At 43.3% G+C, this 21,200-nt stretch overlaps 1 protein-coding gene across 2 annotated transcripts in view; it reads right to left on the bottom strand.

The window, feature by feature from the left end:
* Nucleotides 1-21,200, bottom strand: part of arhgef19 (Rho guanine nucleotide exchange factor 19) — an 88,321-nt gene that overhangs the window by 16,833 nt on the left and 50,288 nt on the right. For both annotated transcript variants that reach the window (XM_087980479.1, XM_043675745.2), the window contains 9 exons: nt 18,067-18,501; nt 12,949-13,081; nt 12,054-12,127; nt 10,415-10,662; nt 8,968-9,128; nt 6,689-6,841; nt 5,795-5,924; nt 5,307-5,381; nt 4,138-4,227 (listed from right to left, as the gene is read on the bottom strand). In XM_087980479.1, the coding sequence (XP_087836605.1) occupies nt 4,138-4,227; nt 5,307-5,381; nt 5,795-5,924; nt 6,689-6,841; nt 8,968-9,128; nt 10,415-10,662; nt 12,054-12,127; nt 12,949-13,081; nt 18,067-18,501 (1,499 nt within the window). The remainder of the gene's footprint in view (nt 1-4,137; nt 4,228-5,306; nt 5,382-5,794; nt 5,925-6,688; nt 6,842-8,967; nt 9,129-10,414; nt 10,663-12,053; nt 12,128-12,948; nt 13,082-18,066; nt 18,502-21,200) is intronic.

The raw sequence follows: 21,200 nt of genomic DNA, 5'->3' as shown, positions 1-21,200 counted from the left end.
TTTCAGATGTTTCAATGAGATCCCCTTCTAAGTTCTAGACAATATTGACCTGGTTTCCCTGAAGAGGACAATCCAGAGGTCAGTCTGAGAGACATTTATTGCACACTGTCTATGGAAAGTATATCTTTCCTTAGGTAAGGACACCAAAACTGTACACAATATATAAGTGAAGTCTAGGCAAGGTTCTATACAATAGCAGCAAGGCAACTTCACTGCTGTACTCAAATCCACTTATAATAAAGGCCACCACTCCAAGGGATTATCTAATTGCTTTCCAACATTATGGGAATACTAACCTATACAGAAGGCCTCCCAGGTCCTGCTGGACATCAACACTTCCCAGTTTCTCACTGTTAAAAAAAATACTTTCAATTTTTATTCTTCCTGCTAATGGGGACAACTTCCTATTTTTCCAAACTTTATTCTATCCACAATATTGTTGCCACTAGCTCAGCCTGTCAAAATCCTCGCAAAAGCTCTTTGCATCTCCTCACAATTCACATTCACGCCAGGTTTTGTGTTATCAGCAAACTTGTAAATATTAACATTTTGGCTCCACATCCAAAGCATTGATATAGGTTGTGAATAGCTGAGGCGTAAGCACAGATTCTTCTGATATCCCACTGTTTACAATCTGCCAACCTGTTTATTCCTACTCTGCTTTCTGTCCATTAACCAATTCTCAATCCATGCCAGGATAGTCATCCAGCATGCCCACATTCCTCTAAACCTTTCCTATACACACCCCTATCCAAATGTCTTCAGGGTCTTGATCAGTTGCCCTGGTGGGCTGAGGAGTGGCAGATGGAATTTACTTTAGATAAATGTAAGGTGCTGCATTTTGGGAAAGCAAATTAGGGCAGGACTTATACACTTGATGGTAAGGTCCTGGGGAGTGTTTCTGAACAAAGAGACCTTGGAGTGCAGGTTCATAGCTCCTTGCAAGTGGAGTCGCAGGTAGACAGGTTAATGAAGAAGGCGTTTGAGACAATTGCCTTTATCGGTTGGTGCATTGAGTATAGCAGTTGGGATGTCATGTTGCGGCTTTACAGGACATTGGTTAGGCCACTTTTGGAATACTGCATTCAATTCTGGTCTCCCTCCTATAGGAAGGATGTTGTGAAATTTGAAAGGGTTTGGAAAAGATTTACAAGGACGTGGCCAGGGTTGGAGGGTTTGAGCTGTAGAGAGAGGCTGAATGGGCTGGGGCTTTGTTCCCTGGAGCATCAGAAGCTGAGGGGTGACCTTCGAAGTTTATAAAATCATGAGGCGCATGGTTAGGGTGAATAGCCAAGATCTTTTGCCCAGGGTAGCGGAGTCTAAAACTAGAGGGAATAGGTTTAAGGTGAGATTTAAGGTTTAAGATTTACAAGGAACCAAAGGGACAACTTTTCACAGAGAGGATGGTGCGTGTATGGAATGAAGTGCAAGAGGAAGTGGTGGAGGCTGATACAATTACAGCATTTAAAATGCATCTGGATGTATATATGAATAGGAAGGGTTTAGAGCAATATGGGCCAAATGCTGGCAAATGGGACTAGATTAGGTTAGGATATCTGGTCAGCATGGACGAGTTGGATGAAGAGTTTGTTTCTGTGCTGTACAGCTCTATCACTCTAAATGCTGCAACTGTACCAGCCAGCACCACCTCCTCTTGCACTTCATTCCATTCATGCACCACCCTCTGTGTGGAAGAGGTGCCCCTCAGGTCTCTTTTATATCTTTCCCCTCTCACCTTAAACCTATACCCTCCAGTTTTGGACTGTCCTACCCTGGGGAAAAGACCTAGGCTACTTACCTTAACCATGCCCCTCATGAGTTTATAAACCCCTATAAGGTCACGCCTCAATCTCCTATGCTCCACAGAAAGAAGTCCCAGTGTATTCAGACTCTTCAATTAACTCAAACCTTCCAATCTTGGTAACATCCTTGTAAATCTTTTTTGCATCCTTTCCAATTGAATAACATCCTTCCTAAAAATATACACAGTACTTATTGCAAATCTTCAGGTTAACTATTTTTTTGACAAGTTTATAGCTATTTCCTTTGATTGAATACAAAGTTTAACTTGTTAGCTAATATCGATCACTTATCCTATTTGGTTTTTGAACCTTAAAGTAATGTCAATTTGTTGTAAATGTATATTAATTCTTTAATTGCTAACTATTCTCTGTCTATCATTGTATCTTTTAATGTAATTTTCCAATTCCCTATGACCAATTTTATCTCTCCTACTTCCACAGTTTCTCTTGTTTAAATTTAACATCTTAATTTTAGATTGAACCATGTCACTTCCAAATTTAATGTAAAATGATCACTCTTCCATTACAACAATATTGTTATCCAGCAGCTTATCATTGCACAACACTAGACCCAAAATTGCTCAATCTCTAGCTGGTTCAACACACTGTTTCTAGAAAACCATCTCGTATACATTCCAGGAATTTTTCCTCCACAGAAAATGTGTTTACAAGATTTATCCAGTTTATATATAGGTTAAGTGCATCATCATTACTACCTGTGTTACATACTCCTCTGATTTCCTGATTTACACCATATTCTACATTACCACTGTTGTTTGGTGGCCTGGAAGCAATCTCTATCAATGTTTCCTGCCCCTTGCAGTTTCTAAATTCCAAGAAACCTGATCTTCCCAGTAAGCTCCTCTCCCACCAATACACTGACCTAGTCCTTTATTAACAATGCTCCCTCACCTCCATTTCCTTCTTGCCTCATCTTCCTAAATGTGGCACACCTTTGAACAATTAGTTCCCAATCTCAGTCACCTTGCAGACAGATAGACTCCCATAATGTCTTTAAGATCCCACTTGTTTATTTACATTTGTGTTGTCAATTCATCTATCCTTTTGCCAAAGCTGTGTGCATTCAAATACAGTGACTTCCATTCCATGTTGTCATTATTTTTGCAATCTGTTTGCTCACTGTTGAGTTTGTATGGTTTGTCCCTTCCTGCCACGCTCAAGTGATCAATTCCCTTATGGCTACTTTGCTGTCTTTCATTGAATTTATCACATCTTCTTTGACTTGATTCCTGGCCCCCACTATTTAATGAAAGCTGTCTCTACCAGCCTGGTAACACCACTTTCCAGGATACTGGCCCAGCATAATTCAGGTGAAAAATGTCTCACTGATACCACTCCCTTTGGTGCCAATGCCTGTGAATCAAAATCAATTTGACCTGCAACAATCCTTGAGCCCCACATCTGACCCGCTGATATTATTTACCTGACACCAATTTGCTTGTGGGTGAGATAAGAATCCAGAGATTAAGGTTCTGCAACAAAAACAGAAGTTGATGGAAAAGCTCAGAGCTGAAACGTTAACTCTAATTTCTCTCCACAGATGCTGCCGGACCTGCCGAGCTTTTCTAGCAATTTCTGCTTTTGTTACTGATTTACAGCATCTGCAGTTCTTTCATTTTTTATTGAGGTTTTGCATTTTAATTCAGCTATTATCTGCTCATACTTTCTAAGCCAGCACCTGCTTCCAATCTTACCTGTGTCATAGACCCTACGTGCACCATAACAATTGGATCCTTCCCTTCTGACTGCGAGTTCCTTATCAACTTACAACAGATGTCCTACATTCTGACACTGGGCAGGCAACACTGTTGTGTGGACCCCTGCTCCAGAGAACTGTTGCTCTCTCCTGACTATACCAGTCTGTACTATCGCACACACACACATACACACCACGTCCTGTAACATGGTCCTCTCAACTTATCCTCACTGCACCCACCCTGTCCATCCACAAGGTTACTGCAAGGAAGTTGAATCGATTGGACAACTCTAAGAGCTGAGCATTCTCCCTGTCTAACATCTCGATCGTCATGCCTGCTTCACTCGCAATCTCACCCTCCTGTCTCTGATTACAGATCGCTCAGACAACCTTATCCAAATCGGTCTGAGCCCCTCTTGCAACGGAAGTGTTTTTTATTTCAAAAATACACTTTATTCATAAAAAATATCTTTATATATGTGCCTAGTCACAAACACAGTTCGGCTTTCTACAGTAACATATCAAGGAAACAAACACTGGAATTTGACTCTATCCAAACAAACCAAAGGCATCTCTGACTTGAACCAGAATCAGTGTCCTTTGTACACAGCAGCTTACCTTACTTTCAAAATGGATTTTATTGTTCAGGTGAATGAGTTCCTCTGTCCTCTTCATTGACTGTACATTAGAATTACACTCCTGTGTGAGCTGATAGAGAAAGAAGTTACAGTCAGTACACTTGCCCTATTCTTCGTTGGCTTGAACTATGATTAAATGTATAGGTTCCAGATTGCACAAAGATTGAATTCATCCTCATCCAATCCTGGCCTGAATTTTCAACCCCTTCTTGATAACATCAGGTAGCTTGAACTCCTCGATATCTGCACGCGGATGGAGAGGTAGTAATGTCACCGCACTAGCAATCTAGAACCCAGGTTAATGTTCTGAGGACATGGTTCAAATCCCACCACAGAAGATGGTGAATTCAATAAAAGGAAGGTGGAAATTTGAAAAAAATCAAGCTAGTGGCAACCATTAACGTCAAAACCTGTCTGGGTTCACTAATTTCACACGTGTTCAATAACGCAGCCCCAACATTTTCTGGAGAAGAGAATTCCAAAGACTGATGACCCTCTAAGAGAAGGCCTTTCTCCATCTTACATGGAAGATCCAATATTTGAAACTGTGTTTCTTAATTCTAGGGAAATGGCCTGTCAGCATCTACCCTGTCAAGGCCCCTCAGAATTCTACATGTTTCAGTGAGGTCACCACTCATTCTTTGAGGAGAAAGTGAGGTCTGCAGATGCTGGAGATCAAAGTTGAAACTTTATTGCTGGAACAGCACAGCAGGTCAGGCAGCATCCAGGGAACAGGAGATTCGACGTTTCGGGCACAGGCCCTTCTTCAGGAAGAAGGGCCTGTGCCCGAAACGTCGAATCTCCTGTTCCCTGGATGCTGCCTGACCTGCTGTGCTGTTCCAGCAATAAAGTTTCAACACCACTCATTCTTCTCATCTTCAATGACTCAGGGCCAACTCATTCAACTTTCAAAAGACAGTGCCTTTAACCATGAATCAATCCACTGAGCCTTCTTTGACCTGCTTCCAATGGGTACCCATTCATAAGTATAGTGTCCTAAACTGTGCACAGTACTCCAGGTGCAGTCTCACCAATGCCTTTTACCGTTGTAGCAAGCCTGGCCTGGATCTCACCCGGGTTTCAATGTACTCTCCAACTCTCTACTTCCTGTTCTGTGTCTACTTCAGGTTTAAATTCAGAGCCTTTCACCTTTTTGAGTTTGTCGAAGGCCTTTGTGGCTGTCTCCTCCTCCTGGGAGCCCTGTTTGGTCCGTTTCAATATATTCTGTAACACAGAGGGTTCATCGTTCAGTTAATCCAAGAGACAAAAGGAGCGAGATCTGTTTACTTTGGAGCACAGAATGAAAGGGGAAATTTAATAGAGATGTTCAAAACAATGAGAGAACTTATGTGAGGATGAGCTGAACTTAAATGTACACAATGAGTTGTTACAGTTTAGAATGGGCTACACGAAAGGGCAGTGGTTAGATTCAATATTAACTTGCAAAAGGGAATTAAATATGTACATTAGAGGAGAGATTTACAGGACTGTGAAGAAAACATTGAACTTGTCTTGGGATTGCTGTTTCAAAGAGTCAGCACAATTACAGTGGGCCAAAAGATTCTATGGTTTACAGCTTAGTATTTTATTGTATTTCATCTTTTCTGTTATGAAGATTTATAATATTGGCATTTTACCTCCACCAGCATCTTCAGCCTCATTATCCTTTGGAAAGGCAGGATTAGAAATGAGGTGAGGGGCAGTCGTTGGCAAATCTGATCCTCCTCCAGCTTGGCCAACACACTGGAAAACCTGGAATTCTCCTGCCTGCAGAGGTGATCCAGAGAATAATTCAGTTACTACATTTCCTGGCTGTGTCTGTGTGTTATCGAGAGCCCAGTGCAAATCACACTTGGATTCTGAGTCACGGGGTTCTCAGTTCAAGCCCCTTTCCAGGCCATGTTTGGACACTCCAGTCCACTGCCAGGGGTGTCGGAATTTAGATGAGACGTTAAACTGAGGCATGCTCTACTGGTTTAAAAGTTATAAAAGATCCCAGGGCACTACTCTGAAGAACAGATCTGCTCTCCCCTGCATCCTGGCCCAGTCAAGATCAGAAAAAATGATATTATCCGGTCAAAGCACATTTCAGCCTGTAGGAGCTGGCTGTGTGTATGTTGGCTGCTGGGGTTTATACATTTCAACAATGAACACACTTCAAAAAGTGGTGCAGTGACTGTAAAGCCCTTTTGCGCATCTATTACTTATGAGAAGCTCTATTCAAATGTTAGTTTTGCTTCTTTTAAAGCAAGACTTCAAACCATGTGTCCACTTTGCAGGTGGACTCGGTGGACTGTGTTTAAGACCAGGGATGCTCAATGATTTTCCCCCTTCTTGCCCTGGGCCACTAAGACAATAGTGCAGACAGGAGATTATACTTGGTTCCTCCTGGTTTCTCCTTTCAGGGTCACAACTGGTGGGGCATTGAATCACTGAGCCGTCCCAACCTCCCATTACTTTGTGCAAGTTGATCATGCAAAACCGAAGACTCATCTGCTCTCTTGTTGCATGAAAAAAACGTTTGCACGTACAGCAGCCGCTGGTAGGTCTGTTCCTGATAAGCCTGGTTGGTCACGTAAGGCACATACACTCTCCGGAAGGCGGGGCAGTGAGCCAACACAATGTCACACACATCAAAGTTCAAGATGTCCTTCTCCAGCCTCTCTTCCAGCTCCTGCAGGAACCTGAGAACAACAGAGTAGACAAGACAGAGCCAGGCCCCTAGTTACCAACAAGGAACAGAACAGCTAACAATAACTATATTTACAAAGGGAGTGACAACCAAGAGATATATGGAACATAAGTATCTATAGAAACGTGGCATGAGACTCAAAAAGTATGGCCAACCCCCACCAGTTCTCAACCTCTGATCCCACACGTCCACCTTCTTTTCCATTTCCTTCAGATCTACATCCCCATATTCTCAGTCTCACCTTTAAATCTATCTGTCTCGAGAAACAGCAAATATAGTCCCTTGTTAAACTGCTGACATCATTGCTCTCCTTCAGTAAGTTAATCCACACCCAATTATCTGTTAAGAGAGGATTCACCTCTCGTTCCCATTTTTTTGATTGGATGAACTGATACTGGGGTTGGTCTGCAATGGCCTGGGGGTGGTCAGACAAGAATTCACAATCGCTTCCATAGGTGCCTCAGTAAGGCAGTTTGGGATATTCTCTGTAAGTCTTGGCTCTCCCTGAATCACAGACAGGATGCAGACTGCTCTGCACTGAGATGGCAGCACACAGCACCCTGGTGTCTGGCACTTTATCCAGCGGCTACATGCCATTCTTCTGCCTCAGCTGCAATATTAGGAAGCTTGAGGCATCTGCATTCCCATATCATCCACTCCTCCACTGATAATATTCATCTAATTGCCCACCAGACTCACTGAGCTGATACAATAAACACATCACATAGAACATTTTGTTGCAAGTACTTATTTCAAGTGCTGATGAGAGCTTTCATCAAATGTGTGGTCAACATAATTTATCTAAATTAATTTTTTATAGTCAACTCGGCACATCAGCTTCAGTCTATAAACAGAGAGGGAAATATTACAGGCAAAACTACTCTGGATTATTTCTGGCTGCAATAGTACCATACAACATAAAATGTAGGAACAGAGTAGGCCATTCGGTCCATTGAATCCGTGAGATCGTGGGTGATCTGATAATCCTCAACTCTGCTTCCCTGCCTTCCCCATAACCTTTGATTCGCTTCCTGATTAAAAATCTGTTTCAGCCTTGAATATCCTTAATGTCCGAGCCTCAACGGCCCTCTGTGAGAAAGAATCCCACAGATTCACAACACTCTGAGAGAAGAAATCCCCCTTGATCTCTGTCTTAAACCCTGGGATGATGCCCTCTGGTCCTAGACTCTCCTACAAGGGGAAACAACCTTTCCGTATCTATGATGTCAAATCTTGAGTGGTTCAAGAAGATGGCTTCTCATTCTTCTATATTCCAATGACTACAGGCCCACTTTACTCAACCTCTCCTCAGAAGAGAGTCTCTCCACATCCAGTATCAGCCTAGTCAATCAGCTCTGGACTCCCTCCAATGACAGTAGATCTTTCCTTAGATAAGGAAAGTCCAAAACTGTTTACTGTATTCTGTGTACAGACTAGTGCCTTGTACAGTTTTAGTTAAAGCTGTTGCATTTAACTGACTGCAGGAGATTATTATCAGACACGGTTAAGGTCACTGAGTGCCAAACACTCAGGTTGATGATTGGGGTAAATGGATTCCAATCCAACCAGGCAGCTGATGGAATTAAACAAATTTGGAATATAAAGCTATGGAATTAGCACTGATTTTGTTTTATATCAGAATGGCTCACTAATGCCCTTTGTGGGAGGAAATCTTTACACCACACATGACTAAAGCAATGTGATTGATTCTCAATTGCCCTCTGAAAGCTGACTGGATCACTCAGTTCAGCTCAACTCCTGCAGGGGTCTCCTTGCACCTGGAAATGGATTGGCACAGGATTCAATGAGCAGCTTCATTTGGAACCCACTCAATTCCAAAAGCGAGGTGTTGAACATCAGCAAGCTATTTGGTTCCAAACAGCATCACAGTCGAACATAATCCGTTCCCTCCTAATAGAAACACTGGCTGACTTGTTTCTCTCCCTTCTCCTGTCAGTTGCAGTGCCTCCTACTGGTTTCTATGGCTCAGTTCCACGTGCAGAAAAGATTTTAGTAACTGTGTTATTAGAGGAATAGGCTGTTCCTGATCTTAATCCTATTATCTATGGAGATGGTCAAATTGGTCAAGTTCTTTTCAATGATCGCTGCAAGACTTACTTTTCACTGACTTCTTTGACATCAGGCAGTTTAGAGAATAGCCATTGTTTTTCCTGAATGTTGAGACATCCCTGGAGCTCCCTGGAGTTATTGAAATGTTCGACGGCAATGGTGAGACTCCGAAGGTAAGAGCCTTCCGAAGTGACCAGTTCAAATTTAGCCTGTTGGACACAGAGATGCAGCTGAGGTAGAATGTCGACACACATTTACACAGCAACTCAAACTCAACCCAGGGTCACAAGCACCCGGGCAAAAGGCAGAACAACGCTGGAAGAACGCACATGAGTTGGATTGTAAAATGGACGAGAATATCCCTTAGCAGGAATCAGCTGGGGACAGTGTTGTCAGTAACAGCAGAGGAGGATAGTCTGAATCTAAAGGGATTCCCAGCCTGACGACTGGGCAATCCAAGTTAATGCTCTGAGGATATAGGTTTCAATGATGTATGAAGAGAGACTAGACCAGTTAGGACTATATTCACTGGAGTTTAGATGAATGACAGGGAACTCATTGAAACCAATAGACATAGGAGAGAGGAGCAGCAGGAAGCCATTCAATATGATCATAGTTGATCACCGAGCTCATACCCTAATCCCATCCTCCCCTCATATCCCTTCGTCCCTTTAGCCACAAGAGCTCCATTTGCCTCCTTTTAGAAAACACAATGTTTCAGCCTCAACCACATTCTGTGGCAGTGAATTCCATAGGCTTGCCACGCTCTGGATGAAAATATTTCTCCTCATCTCAGTCCTAAAAGGTTGATCCCTTATCCTTAAAATAAGATTCCTGGTCCCAGGAATTTCTAACAGGACGAGATATGGTAAATGCTATCAAACTTGATCATGGCTGAGGGAATCTAGTGGATAAGTCAGATTCTTTTAACAGTAATAAAGGCTATTATTGGGCCTACCTCTTGGCCAGGAGGCCCAGGTTCAAGACTCACATGCTCAGAGGTGTGCCATAACATATCACCTGAACAGGCTGATTGGAATGGGAAATAAACATCCTTCCTCTGCGGCGGTTTTGGAGGTTTGACCCGGCACTAGTTTCCCAGCGGTTCATGTAATAAGTTTCAAGATTACAGGGGCACAAATCATCCCCTAGTTCTTCAGTCCAGCTATGCACTGGGCAGGTGCCAGGGAGAGGCTAAATACTTTGGGCAGAATGAAAGCAGGTGACCCTGGCCTGGGCCTAGACAGCTTCTCGCAGCTTGTTGATACCCCTCTACCTCGGCTGTTTCACAATCAGAGAAACAGGAAGGGAGATGCAAAAGATTGGATAAGATATGAAATGAATAATGTTAAAAAACAAGGGGACTGAAATATTACTGAATGGTTAGGCTTTCTCTGGGCGCTGAGATTGACCTTGGGACAGCAGGGCAAATGTGTCCCATTGCTGGGTTCCTGTACAAGGCCTAAACAATGTTTAACACAGAGGGTTCACGCACCTCCTGCAGCTTCCGTTGCTCATTGCCCATTCGATCCAGTAACCCACTTCTCCGCACATCCGGGATGTCCTGCCAAAGAGCAAATGCGTTCCCTCGGACGGATCTGTGGGACCAGCTTGAGTTCTTTGGCAATGACCTGTATTTGCTGACCAGGATCGCATCATCTTCCTCAATGACTGTGTCAGCCCGTTTCTGTCTTTGGATTTCCCGGTCACTCGCCACGTTGCTGTACTCCTGGTACAGGATCGCTATAATACAAACCGGTACAGGAGTAAATCCTCAGTGCACTGCGCTGAGAACATCAACCCGAACCAGAAACCACAGCTGAGCAGGCAAAGTCCCTCCAGAAGAAGGTGCAGGGACAGCTAGCTAATGTTCAGCGCCCCAGAACAGCACTTCCCAAACATTGTCCCCACTGTAAGCCTATTTTCAAGGCTCAAAGTTTCTCACAGTCCCTGTGAGAAGAGGGTGAAGGGAGAGGGGGGCCGGGCAGAGCAGGCTTGTGAGACCAGGAAAAGAGGGAGAACTCCTTGACACAGCAATCCTATCCAATTCAGAGCTCGTGACTCCACTTGCTGTCCAATTCCCCCTCTCTTTGGGAAATCCGGCCCCAGGGTTTGATCCAGTCCTGTCAGAAGGCTGCAGATGTTCCTCTGAATTGCGTCAACCTCTTTGCACCAACTCATGGTTCCTTGATTAACCTCTGAATAATGCTAAAAATTCAACCCCCCCAACCCAACGTCTCCGCAAAGCGAGCAACAAAGACCCAGTTTGTTTTATGGCTAAAACTCTGTTAGCTTAGTCAGGTTGATAGTGAAGTCCAAGTGGGCCTCAGTATCTCAGAGTTAGGGAGGGTCGAGGGCTGCTGTTGGAACATGGGTATGTGAACAACATAGGGGAGGACATAATGGGACTTGGTTCTCCACTTTCCACAGAAAGGAAAGGAAGATTTGCATTTACATAGCATCTCCCATAACTACAGGACCATTTTGAATGCTCTTACAGCCAATGAAGTACTGTTGAAGCAATTGACCATGGGTAACGAAGGAACTACAGCACCTCCCAAAGTCAGCATTAAGATTGTGAACAGGGAATCTGTTTTCAGATAATGCCGTTGGTGGAGTGAGGGTATTATTGGCTAGACCAGCATTTATTGCCCTTCCCTAATTGCCCAAGAGTCAGCAGTGGAATCACATGTAGGCCAGAACATGTAAATTAGTTGACCACATGGGTTTTTATAACAATTGACTGTGATCACACAGTCACCATTAGGCTAGCTTTTTACTGAATTCAAATTTCACCATCTGACTTGAACCCATGACCCTAGAACATTATTCTGGATTACTAGTCCAGTGGCATTGCCAGAACACCAGCACTTCCTTGGCTAAACCTACAAATTTTGACTTGGAGGCAAGAGTGCTACCAGTTGAACAGTCGAGACTATGGTTGATCAGACTGGCTCAGTTAATGGATGGCATGGGGCATCAGTGGAAGCAAAGCACAATGAGGATCAGCACCTTTTAAAGAGGAGAGAATGAGAACTGGATAAGGCACTGAACTCCCCTAGTACGGATGGGATGTTAACACAGCCCGATTCTGAACATACCCATGGGGAGGGAGTGAATTCAGTTTTACTCACAGTTCAGTAGAAACCTGGAATGCCTCCTTTCTCGCAGCTGTTTTTCATTCAGTTCCCCTTCTGACCCCACTCTCCTGAACAAAGAAGCAGAAACAATTCCACGTTACGTTTAACATCATCTTCTAACACCCAGAGTGCAACTATGAAGTACTGACTGTCTGAGTTTTACAAGGATTGCTGTGAACCAATAGAATTGGCATTTCAATTGTTGATGTTAATGTTGACAAATGGTTGAGTTGCTGGATTTGTGTCTGCATGAGTGCAAGCGTGTTTATGAAAGTATAAGAGTTTGTATGGTGAATGGATGGTTGTGTGATTATGTATGATTGTGTACCTAAGTGTCTGAGAGTGTGTGCATGTGTGTCTGTGCACATTTGCGCACATGTGTGTGTCTGTGTGTGTCTGTATATACATATGAGTATGTGTGCTTGTGTTAAGGAGTGTATGTGTGTAACTGAGGGTGCGTGTCTGTATATGAAAGTGGATTTGTTATGTGTGTGTGAATGTGTATGAGTGTGTGTGTGTTACCACATATGTTTATCAGAGTGATCACTCCATATCACAGTCTCAAGAAAAATTGTTAAATCTGATTGCAACAGTTGGTGTATTTTTTTTCTTTATTCTCTCATGGGTCTTGGGCATCACTGGGCAATGCCAGCACATGTTGCCCACCCATAAAGAGGCCAGACCAAGTAAGGGCAGCAGATTTTCTTCCCTAAAGGACGTCATTGAACCAGATGGGTTTTTACACCAATAGAAGATGGATTCCTGGTCACCATCATTGAGACTAGCTTTTAATTCAAGGTTTTATTAATTGAATTTAAATTTCACCAGTTACTGTGGTTTGTGGACGCCAATTCCAATAGCTGGTTTGTAGACCAGACCTAAATGTTACCTTGGAATGGTGCTTGGCTTCCACAAGTTAGGTGGAGGACTGTCAAAGATGAGACCACTCCTTTGTGGCTTTGGAGACACATTGCTGTTGATCGAGATGAGAGACTTGCTCTTTTTTTTTGCACTCCATCTGCCTGAGAACAAGATATAAGAAGGGAAACAGTGAGATACTCCGGACATCCAAAAGCCCTGCCTCACAGTCAAATATCTGGCATCACCGATGCACAGTGCAGGAGAAACTAAGCAGAGACAGTGCATGTGAACACCCAGCAGCAAGGATCAGACTCTGACATGTTGTTCAAGACCAGATACCTGAGATGATTAGGTGGTGTTCCAGAAACACTGTAGCCAGAAGATCATAAAATGTAGAGCAGAAATAAGCCATTCAGCCCATCGAGTCTGCTCCACCATTCAATGAGATCCTGGGTGATCTGATGTTCCTCAACTCCATTTTACTACCTTTTCCCCACTTCTTTTGATTCCCTTACTGTTTAAAAATCTGTCTATCTCAGCCTTGAATATACTGAATGATATAGCCTTGACTGCCCACTGTGGTAAAGAATTCAACTGATTCCCCACCTTCAGGGGGAAGAAATTCCTCCTCGTCTCTGTCCTAAACCTGTCATGCTTTATTCTAAGATTATGTTCTGTGATCCTGGACTCTCCTACAAGACCAGCCTTGAGTGTGAGGGAGGTTCCTGTGACTTTACAGGGCAAAGGTAACCCTGTAATCCATTTTACAACAACAACATGCATTTACATAGTTGAAAAGGCAGGCTTTCAGGTGGAAAGTGAGATAGAAAAGACAAAGTGTTAAAGCTTTTAGTGAGGTATATGTGTTTGAATGAAACTCTCATACTGAGTGAGACCAAATGTGCAGCAGTTCTGAAACATTCAACAAGAGTGAATGTCTCAAGATAAAAAATTAGCATCACACATAGCAGAAATCTGAAATATAAATTGGAAACAAGTACAGGGGTACATCAGTTTCATAAAGAGAAAATACTTAGTGACTGTTCCTGATCTTTGTACTGAACCCATGGATGCCAGCTATGGAGGACAGCAGACATTTCAGTCAAGCCATTCTTGTGGCACGGGAGTCAAAGTGTGACACGAGGCCAGATGGAAATAGCTGTACTCTGTGTCTGAGACACTGCACATAAATTACTCACTGACTACAGACAGGGAGCTGTTCCCACCCCGTACAGAATCATGGATGCTTACTGAAAGTTTTAATTTGACGATTTCTTGTCACTGACATCCCAGCCAGACTCATCACTGTATGAATTCTTCATTCGTCTTAAGCTTTTACAATCTCACTTTCCCTTTTCCTGTTTCTGTGGAAACAATTCTGTGGCAATAACTTGCCAGTGTTGGCATTATCCCGGTAAATCTACCAGGGGGTTTAATGAGAGGCTCAAAATCACACAAAATGTGGCCTAACCACTGCCTCATCCAAATCTATCATTACCTCTTTGTTCTTGTCATAGTGTCATAGAGATCCTTTACTCCCTTATTTATAAACCCAAAGTAATCAGCCAGCTTTCTGTCTGGGTTTATCTGCCTGCTCATGCACATCCTCAGGAATTTTTTTCAAAGTTTAGTTTAGGATATGAGTGTCTGTCAACAAGCGTAACATTAAACGCTCATGTCTAATCGCCCTGGATAAGGTGGTGGTGAGCTGCCTTCCTGAATCGCTGCAATCCACATGATGCAGGTTCACTCACTATGCTTTCTTTTCCGTCATAGTTTGATACAACTGAGTGGTTTGTTACATCATTTAGTTAAGAATCAACCACAATGCAATGGATGTGGAGTTGTATGTAAACCAGACTGGGGAAGGATGGCACCTATTCCTTTCCCTGAAGGCATTTGCACAGCAAATGGGTTTTTCATAACAATCCGATCATTTCGTACCATTTGAAAACCCATGAAAACCAATAAAACAAATAAACACATAAATGGCTGACATCCCCTTAAAGTGGGACTGCTGCCAAAATCAAATCATCAAAGGAAACTTATAAATTTAGTTCAAATTATTAGTCCAAGGGCTGAGGAGATCCTCCAGCCCCTACAGTGTGCACTGGTCACAGAAGCCCTCAAGTGCAGGAGGAAACTTGATCATTCTGTTCCACATCTGTCAATTATTTGAATTTTAATCCCCCCCAGCCACCATAGTGAGATTTATTCTAATGATCCTGGAGGTTGTGCCCTTATTCAATGGAGTTTGGAAGACTTTTATGTCCAACTGACAGTGGTTATTCACCTCATTGAACATCAAACAGCCGAAATGGTAAACTCTTTAATCTTTGTGTTTTTTTGCCCCACTTCCAAAAACAAAGTTACCACGTAGATGACCAACAGTACCCAGATGACTGGAGTGACCTTGTTCCCTGTGCACCAGCTTTTTAAGCCACTTTCTCCAATTCTACCAACAAGAAACTGAGTGAATGTTGCCGAAATAAAATCTGTATATTATTCATTGAACTTCAATCACTTTCTCAGCCAAATATTTCATCTCCCATAAATGTTGAAGGAGAGACTCTGGAACATGTTGAGCACTTCCCAAATTTTGCCAGCAACCTGTTTCAAAAGGCCACCATTGACGAGGATCAGCCTTCTGCACATTAGGACAGTGAGTGTTTGACAACAAAGACCTCCAGATGTCAGCAAAAATCCTAGGGTGACATTTTCCCCTCCATGGTGGTGACAAATGTCGAGAAGAGGTAATAATGGGGTGAGATAGCCCTGAAGAAGAACTGACCTCTTGCTACCTCAGCAACTGAGTGCTGGGTGGGAAGGTCCATAATGGAAATTTCTCGACTCACCAGCAATTAAGACCCTAAATGGTCAATTAATGGTCAGTCAAGGGATTCAAACTTGTTACTTTGCCTGATCACCTGCTGTCCCAGCGGGTGAGAAATGTAGCTAGTTTCCTGAGTGGAAAACCATAATGACCTGCCCGTGGGGTTAGGGGCCTGCAATTGCCCCCAATCTGAGAAAAGCCACGCCTAATCCTTGCCTCTGGCCCCTAGACCCCCAGAACACATCAAGAAAATAGAAACAATGTACCTTCCCACTGTTGAATTCCCCAAGGTATGGCAGACTTTAGGATCCAGAAACCACCAGCCTCTGAATTGCCGATAGTTTCTGGGTGATTGGAGTTGCCAGTATCGAGGCCTGTAATAGGTCGAGATATTTACCTTTGTTCTGCCTGCAGGCTATAATTGAGCTGACTGGCAGGTGATTGGGTGAGTTCTGTCAGTGGTGTCACATGCTTGCTCTCACACTTTTGAAGAAATATTGCAACCCATTATGCCTCTCGTGTACAGCACAGCTGTTGTCCCCACAGTCCTATCCTGCAGTGAGACCTGGACTGTGTATCAGTGACACTTTGCAGTATTGGAGAAGTTCCATCAGTGTTGCTTTTGCTGCATTCTGTGGATTCAATGGGAGGTGCATCAATGCCGTGGCCAGTCCACCACAGTTGACTTTTGCAAGACTTTTGCCTGAATGTTTGTAGAGGTGGCTTCAAGAAAGGCACCTAGTGTTTTTTCATTCAATCATTCAAAATGGCAGCAAATTGTCCATCAACGTGGCTCCTGCTTTGAATTTCAACGTCTTAAAGATGAGGCAGTGCAGTGGTAGAGGACAAAAGAAAATGGAGTTCTTCCTGTACCTTACTCCTCATCCTGCCCCATCAGCCCAAAAACCTGAGGGTTAAGACTCATCCGATTCACTGATATGAAGACTCCACAGCAGAAACCCACTACCCTCAACATTGGGCAGATCCTGTTGTACTAAACCGGCTGAATAGTTTTGTGGAAATTTGGTGGATGATGGAAGTTCAACAATACCATCAAGTTAGACTTTCAAAATGCCTTTGATAAAAGCGCAACACAAGTGATTTTGTGTTGACTGATGCCTAACCAGTTTCAATCTCTTCTTAAACCAAAGACGTTGTTACGCTGTCCATCCTCCAGCTCACAGAATAATCTGCCCATCCAGGACACACTGCAAAATTGTGGTCAAAACTATAGTTGTCTCCTCTCTTCTGCCCTATTCTTCTGTAAATCCTAATCTATTGTCAGTTGGAAGCATTCTGGTCTCAAAGCCACAAACTACTGAGTTCAAGACTCTGCATTATCTAGGTCAATATTTACAATCATAAAGAAGGACAGCACAGGACATGCTCTTACCAGCACTTAAGTACAATCTGATGGTTAGCTCAGTTGGCTGGGTGGCTGGTTTGTGAGGCAGAGTAATAGTAACAGTAATGGGTACAGTTCCTGCGCTGATTAAGGTCACCATGAAAGATGCTGCCTTCTCAATCACGTCCCTTGCCTGAGGTTAAACCACCACCACCAGTTGCCTCTCTCTAATAGGAAAGAAGCCTATGGTCTTCTGGGGCTGTAGTCACTTTCTATCAGTATCTCCAAAACACATGTTAATTTATCATTTACAGTTTGTGGAACCTTGCAAAATGACAGATACTTTCCCACATTTCAAACAGCAATTCATGCCTAGGGAATGTGTGGACAGTGGTGATACAAAGATAAAGTCACCACAGGGCTGTACTCTCATTAGAGAGAGACAATTGGTGGTGATTTAACCCGAGGGTCACCATGCCTCAGGTGAGGGGAGAAATTGAGAAATTCATAGTAACCTCAGCCAGAGTGGGAAGTAAACCCATGCTGTTGGCATCACTCTGCATTGGAAACTAGCCTTCCAGCCAACTAAGCTAACCAAACTCCTGCAGAAGTGACAGGAGGTGAGAGGGGAAAGATTTAAAAGGGACCTAAGGGGCAACTTTTTCATGCAGAGGGTGGTGCGTGTATTGACTGAGCTGCCAGAAGAAGTGGTAGAGGCTGGTACAATTATAACATTTAAAAAGCACCTTGCATGTAGGAAAAGGAAGGGTTTAGAGGGATATGGCCCAAATGCTGGCAAATGGATTAATTTAGGATCTGGTCAGCATAGACGAGTTGGACTGAAGGGTCTGTTTCCATGCTGTATATTTCTATGACTTTATGCTTTTGAAATGTAGGCTATCTCTCTCTATTCCAACGTCTGGTGCAGAAAAGGGTAGACTTTCTTCTGCTTCACAGTTAAACCTTACCTTCAAGGGAGAAAGCGGGAGTTTTCTCTCTAGGTGTAGACCTTCCTGGCAGGGACTTGTTCAGTTTCAAAGCTTGTGCTACTTTCTTCTGAGAGAGGTGCAGTCTGTTTATCAGTTCGGAGGCTGAAAAACGCCGTTTCTCCTGCTCCATGCAGCTGGCAATGGATGGCATCTCACCCAAGTTGCCCGTGGCCGCTAAACGACACTGAATCTCTGGCCCCAGTCCAGGCAGGGATTCCGATGTGAGCTCGTCGGAGGCAGAATCATCCAGAGGGACAACGTCATCCTCCAGTGAGAAGTTGTTGCTTAAGAAAGCATTGTCTTTCAAGTCATTGTCAAATAGGGTCCCTGTAAACATGGACTCGCAGTCTAGACTCCCACTGCTGAAGGACTCGTCACTTGGAGAATCTGTAGAATAAACTCGCACTTTTCTCCCTGGAAAAGAAAAACAAGGTGTTGTCAGTAAAAATCACAAGATGCCAGCTTCACCCAGGTGCTCAGTGTACTCAAGGAATGTTAAACCAATCATGCGAGGAGTTGTGAATTCCATATCTGGGAGGGTCAGCTCTTCACCTCACATACATGGACATTGTAGAAAGTAAAGCATCTCTTACACTGGACGACAACCTCTCATCTCCTCTATCACACCCTTTTATGTTTTGTCACTATTGTACTAGCTCTCGGCATCTTGCCTTTCTTGTGCTTTCAGCTCTAAACCTGCCACCTTCACAGTTTACACCAACTCGTCTTCAACATGTTGGAAACTCGAGTCATCTCACAGTATCGTACTCTCATTCATTTCTTTCCATCCAACACAATTGCTCAGAGTTTGGTCTCTCTATTTCCCTGTAGAACATAACTTGATGCAATTTAGAACATTACAGAACAGTACAGGCCCTTCGGCCCTTGATGTTACGCCGACTTGAGCCAGATCTCACCCAATCGTAAATGCTTGATTTGCCTTAACTTGTCTTCTACTGTCTCAACCTAGCTCTGAAGATCCCTTCATTTTTAAACTCTGTCCAGCCCATTTACAAGTCAACTCCAGAGACATTAGGCAACTATTTAGTGAAGGGAAAGTAACAACAAAAATCTGTGTGATTTGTAAAGGGTCCAGCTTCAAACAATGGACAAAACCTCACTGGAGAATGTTCTCTGTCAGTGATGTTGTCACCTAAGTACCTGTTTGCTCCTTTTCTTCACTATCCCTCAATACACCACCCAAGGAGCATACTATCTGCACTAAACACTGACTACATGACCCAAGAGGTCCACTATTGGATGTATGTCCGCAGTAAATCTGGACATCCCTCAACTGTTTAAGGATGGCCTGGAGGAGATGTGGTCACCTGCTCCACTATTGGACCATGAAGAACAGCTCAAATTCTGAATTTGGCCATTCAAGTCAGATCATCAGCCACATACTGTATTCCTGCCCCAAGATATCCTTTCCTGGGGCTATCACAACCATTCACTTTGCATCAACTGAAGACACTGAATGATTGTTAACCTTGATGTTGAACTATAACCATGTCCCTAGCCTGCTTCACTGTTTGTGATAATTCTTTAATGTGATTGGTTGCTGAAAAAAGTGTGATGATAATACTGCAGCTCTAGCCTGGGAATCCTCATTAAAGAACCCGAAAATCAATTCCATGTCAGGAGAGTTACAGCTTTTCTCAGAGAGATCATGAGATCTCACAATAATGTTTTATTCAAAGTCAATTGCTTTGCTATTGACACATAGCTCCATGAAAGTGGAGTTGCAGGTAGATAGGATAGTGAAGAAGGCGTTTGGTATGCTTTCCTTTATTGGTCAGAGTATTGAGTACAGGAGTTGGGAGGTCATGTTGCAGCTGTACAGGACATTGGTTAGGCCACTGTTGGAATATTGCGTGCAATTCTGGTCTCCTTCCTATCGGAAAGATGTTGTGAAACTTGAAAGGGTTCAGAATAGCAAGGCAACAAGGATGTTGCCAGGGTTGGAGGATTTGAGCTATAGGGAGAGGCTGAACAGCCTGGGGCTGTTTTCCCTGGAGTGTTGGAGGCTGAGGAGTGACCTTATAGAGGTTTACAAAATTAGGAGGGGCATGAAAAGGGTAAATAGGCAAAGTATTTTCCCTGGAGTTGGGAGTCCAGAACTAGAGGGCATAGGTTTAGGGTGAGAGGGGAAAGATATAAAAGAGACCTAAGGGGCAACTTTTTCACACAGAGGGTGGTACGGGTATGGAATGAGCTGCCAGAGGAAGTGGTAGAGACTGGTACAATTGCAACATTTAAGAGGCATTTGGATGGGTATATGAATAGGAAGGGTTTGGAGGGATATGGGCCGGGAGCTGGCAGGTGGGACAAGATTGGGTTGGGATATCTGGTTGGCATGGACTGGTTGGACCGAAGGGTCTGTTTCCATGCTGTACATCTCTATGACTCTATGACATCAAAGCCCAGGATGTTGCCTTGCTATCCTTGAGGTAGAGAGAGCTTAAAGATCCTCAACATCACTCATTATCAGGTCATCTTTGACTGAAACACGTATCTAGACCAGAGGCAACTGGGGGAAATATAGTGAGGGATGGATAATGAGGGAAGTTGGAAGGTTTAACATATAATAGAAGTCAGTTCGATCTTGCACAGAAAGATCTCCACATAATCTCTAAAAGCTTGGACGGTTATTATCCTGTTTTCATGCCAAAGATTGTTAACTCAGGAAATGTTCAAAATGTAAGTAAATAAGAGTGTGTGTCTCCAAAAACTTCTGTTTCTATAGCAACTGTCATTAAGTCATGTCTGGTGTCTAGTGGAACAACATGAAAAATCTTTAACAACAATAAATAATAGCTGTTGAATACGATTGAAAGTAGAGATGCACACAAGTACCACTGCCCCATAGTTCTTTGATCTTCTTGTAAACACACGTACACTCTTACACACCAAGTGACAACCACAGGCCTTATACACACATCAATAATCACATCCCAAGATTTTACACAGAGACTGCCCAGACACAATTTCTCACACATATGCTCAGTCCTTGTGTACTCAGTCACACATGCATATGCTCTCACACATCCTCATACCCTAAATGATTTTTCACATTTGCATATGTAAACTAGGATGTGTACACAGAAATTTTA

The sequence above is a fragment of the Chiloscyllium plagiosum genome, unplaced genomic scaffold (genome assembly GCF_037043375.1).
Source record: "Chiloscyllium plagiosum isolate Xiang-an unplaced genomic scaffold, Cpla_swu_hap1 HiC_scaffold_37, whole genome shotgun sequence".
Taxonomy (NCBI): Eukaryota; Metazoa; Chordata; class Chondrichthyes; order Orectolobiformes; family Hemiscylliidae; genus Chiloscyllium; species Chiloscyllium plagiosum.
Note: the sequence above shows the minus strand (reverse complement) of the source record. Positions and strands in the feature narration are given on the sequence as shown.